The 4,081-nt window shown below is 34.4% G+C and overlaps 1 protein-coding gene across 1 annotated transcript; it reads right to left on the reverse strand.

Annotated features, from left to right (window-relative positions):
- Positions 1 to 2,217: 2,217 nt before the first annotated feature.
- On the reverse strand, positions 2,218 to 3,763 carry LOC149954657 (uncharacterized). Its single transcript, XM_090164537.1, has one exon. It carries the CDS (start codon positions 3,368 to 3,370, stop codon positions 2,570 to 2,572), a length of 801 nt encoding a protein of 266 aa, XP_090020663.1. The 5' UTR covers positions 3,371 to 3,763; the 3' UTR covers positions 2,218 to 2,569.
- Positions 3,764 to 4,081: the final 318 nt, after the last annotated feature.

Here is a 4,081-nt window from a genome sequence, read left to right on the forward strand (position 1 = left end):
TCCAAAAAAAGGTATCAGATTATTTATTAATTCCAAAAAATAGATATCAGATTATTTAATTATTCCAAAAAAATAGTTATCAGATTATTAAATAATCCCAAAAATATAGATTTCCGATTATTTAATAATTCTAAAAACTAGTTATCAGATTATTAAATAATTCCAAAAAAGATAGCAGATTATTTAATAATACCAAAAAATAGATATCAATTATTAAATAATTCAAAAAAAGATATCCGATTATTTAATTATTCTAAAAACTAGTTATCAGATTATTTAATAATACCAAAAAAATTGATTTCAGATTATTAAATAATACCAAAAAAAATAGTTATCAGATTTTTAAATAATTACCAAAAAAGTAGTTATCAGATTATTAAATAATTCCACGAAAATTGCTATCAGATTATTATATAATTCCAAAAAAAATTGTTATCAGATTATTAAATAATTTCAAAAAAATTGTTATCAGATTATTAAACTACTCCAAAAAATAGATAAGATAACGGACAGATAAGATAAGATACATTATCAAATCAGTTGATATGGGTAAAAACCAAATAGTTTCTACCCGAAACTAATCTGAATTTAGATTTAAAATGCCTCATATTTTACATATCCTCGAATTAAATTATTTTCGAAAGTTTTCCTTCTATAAATTTATGTATTATAAACGTATAAACCAGATAACTGTTCAGCTTATGGAATATTGTTAAACGAATTAAAGTAGATCAGTTCTTACATTTTCTTTGTGGGGGAATCAAAATATAATCCTGATCTTACTGATTACCTTCAGATATCTGAAAATTACATGCTAAATAATCTGAACAGTTGGTCATTAAAAGCAGTAAGTATAACTTTATTACGGTTTTAATGTAGACCTGGTATCTGATATTTAAAGCTATCTTTTCAAACTCATACATTGCCCGTTTTAAATCGTTTTGTTAACATTTTTATCTAATCATTATTAATATCGAAACCTAAGCACAAAGAAAACTACATTTTAGAGATATGGGAGTCAAAAATATTGCCTTCCAGTGGCGCCATCTACTTTCCCATTACGGAACCTTTAAATAATACTTACTAGCTTTAGAGTCATTCAAAAATAAAGTGGTTTTATATCAAACGTTTTTAGGTACTACAATCCAAGTCAATGGTCATAATGACCCCATGCTGATGCAATTAAGGGTTTCTACATTAATTGATACATTTGGTTTTATGTAACATAATAGTACAACGTTAATATCGTTTTAAATTTACAAAGACAGATTTCAAACTTTAAATCCCAACCAAATGTTTAATAAATATATGGTTCATAAATTTTCAACAGTTCTCCAGGCGTCATCTATGCGTTAATTATCTATGGAATCTTAATTGGCTTTAAGAAGATGATCTAAACAAGATTGGGATGCGCGGATAAATTTAAAACCTTATTGATTCGCTGTTCAATCCGGTAAGAAAAGTTCAAGCCTGTTACACTTTCGTGTAAATTCATTTTTAATGCTATCAGAACAATTTAATAAAAGTAAAATATTGTTTAGTAAACTGAATATATCTGCTTACTTGATTTCAACCACGTTCCATTCAATTTTAAATCTAGATACATGAGAGAACAGTGATTAAATAAAAATATACTAGCAATTAATAGCAGCCCAAAAGCCCCAAAGCGTGCTGAATGAGTTAACTCTGTAATGAAAGTATGAGAGTGCGAATTTTCGTTTTATTAACACTAACATTTAATGCCCTAAAAATGTACATAATATTACATAACATTTATACACAAATTGAAACTTTGAAGATGTCGAATACATTGTGTGTACTTACATCGAGTTTGATTTGCTTAAGCTAAAAGTGCAGGTTCACCTGTATATAACTTCTTATAAAAATATATATTTACAATAAGTGAAATACTGATCATTTTTAAACATTTTATGAAAAATATAATTTTACTACATTTTGTAATAAAAATGGGCTTATACTCTTTAGCAGTATAAAAAAATTGTCCAGAATATATATTTTTTTCTACATTTCCAAGACTAGAAAGCCCTCCTTAACTGCCTACGTAATATTTATGACAATCGTTATATTCTCGACAATGGCACTTGAAGGTGATTTTTTTTAAAGATATACATCAACCCAAATATTATAATATTTAAATAACTATTGTGGGATATTTGAGTTATTGGGTTTTTCAAATTGCTATATATTTACTGGTACATGTAATATGGAAAGTATTTTTTTAATGAATTAGCCATATTATAAAATATATTCACTTTATATTTCAACTTTAACTGAGTATCGGTATGAGGTATATCGTATAAAATTCGATAATTAATAAATTTCTGGTGAAATTTGTCTATTTCAGATTGAATTTGCTGATGATGGCGATAAAACAAAATTTGAAAATAAAAGATAAAATTCAGCAAAACCAATGGCACTTCTAGTGTAGAATAGAGTTTTTTATTATTCCTGAAATCGCGTGAGAATTTCTTGCAGCCACCACAAAGCCACGCGTAGCGTTTTAATTTTGCAAATAAAAAGAGTTTTAGTCTCACCTACTGGCTTTTATTTAGTTAAACCAGGTGGTGACGCCACTTAAGAGTTCGTCTCCCGTATTGTAATTAAGCAGGCCCGGACGGTTAGTGTCCTGATCGAGGGTCGAGGACGCGAGGGAGCAGCCACCCAATTGGATGTTGGAATAACCCCCTTGGTATTGACACATGTCCAGATTCGTGTAATGGGTGCCGTACCCGACGTCCATGTTAGAAACGTTGGGATGCGCGTACGGTTCTCCGTAGGCTGGAGCGTACGTCGTCTCGGAAGGGACGGACGCACTCGGGAAAGAGTTCTCGTCGGCGCCGTCCGATGATCTGCCTCGCGCCGATTCGCTGCCGGGAGAACTTTCGAGGGACGTCTGTTCGTCGTCTTCCAGCGACAAATCGATATCGGAGTGACACGTGGGCGACGGCATGTCGTAGATGCCCAGTACCTGTTGCAAGTGTTTGATGTAGTCGATGGCTGAACGTAGAGTCTCCACTTTACTCAGCTTCTTGTTCTTAGCACCGCTGGGTACGTGCTGTCTTAAGGTGGTGAAGCCGTTGTTGACCATCCGGACGCGTTTCCTTTCGCGTTCGTTCCTCTTGGCGACCGCGGTCGGCATTCCGTTTCCGGAATTCTGGATGGAAGAGTGCTGCGCCGTCGGTACCATATACGAGAGATGTCCCATGTTCAACCTCCTCTTGCACCTTTGATGGACGGTTTCGATTTGAAAGGCGTTGCGGTTGTGGATGCCGCACGGGTTGGTCGTCGAGATGTCTTGCGGATGAGGCATGTTTCCCTTGGACACCTGGGACGGACGTGATAATGTCATGCCGAATTAAGAAAACGGCGATCTATTTTTTGACTCTTTCGTAAAGCTTCCGAACTTTTATTTCTAGCGACTATACTACGTAGATGACGTTGCAGTCGGCGGCCAAACGCAAAAGCGACGTGTGGATGGAGGTCGGAGCGAGAGAGAAGCTGAGATTGCGCTCGGAACTACCTTAGTCTACCTGAGCCGGGGTCGAAATGATCGGCGGACTATCGTGGCGGCTCTATTTCAGGAAGGTAAGATCGCTCCGGGGTGTTTCGAGGAGGCGAGGGAAAAACTGTTCGCCGCCAAATCGACTCCGAAGCTCCGCCTCAACAGCTGATCGCGAATCCGATGGGGTGCCCAGGTAATCATCGTAGCAAAAGAGGTGTTTTTCCGGAGTTCCTAAAACGCCAAAACTGTGTTATGCAAAACTTATACAGTTATTATTATTTATTATTAAGCGACTAATCAGTAATTGAAATATTGAATTCCGAATAAATGTACTTTTGTAAATAATGAGTTTGTTCAGATTTTTTGTAAAACATTAAAAAAATAATCCATAATATTAATAATTTTAAGCTAGGTTAATACAGAAAGCACCACCCTAGGCCCAAGTCATCTTGCACTGTTTGATAATGATAGGCACGTTATCTGATGCGTTAATTTTAAGATTAATCTAAAAATCATCTTCAGATATAAAGAAAGGGAATTTCAATATAATTTGATTTT

This window comes from Leiobunum rupestre, chromosome 2 (assembly GCF_980474605.1).
Source record: "Leiobunum rupestre chromosome 2, qqLeiRupe1.1.hap1, whole genome shotgun sequence".
Lineage (NCBI taxonomy): Eukaryota > Metazoa > Arthropoda > Arachnida > Opiliones > Sclerosomatidae > Leiobunum > Leiobunum rupestre.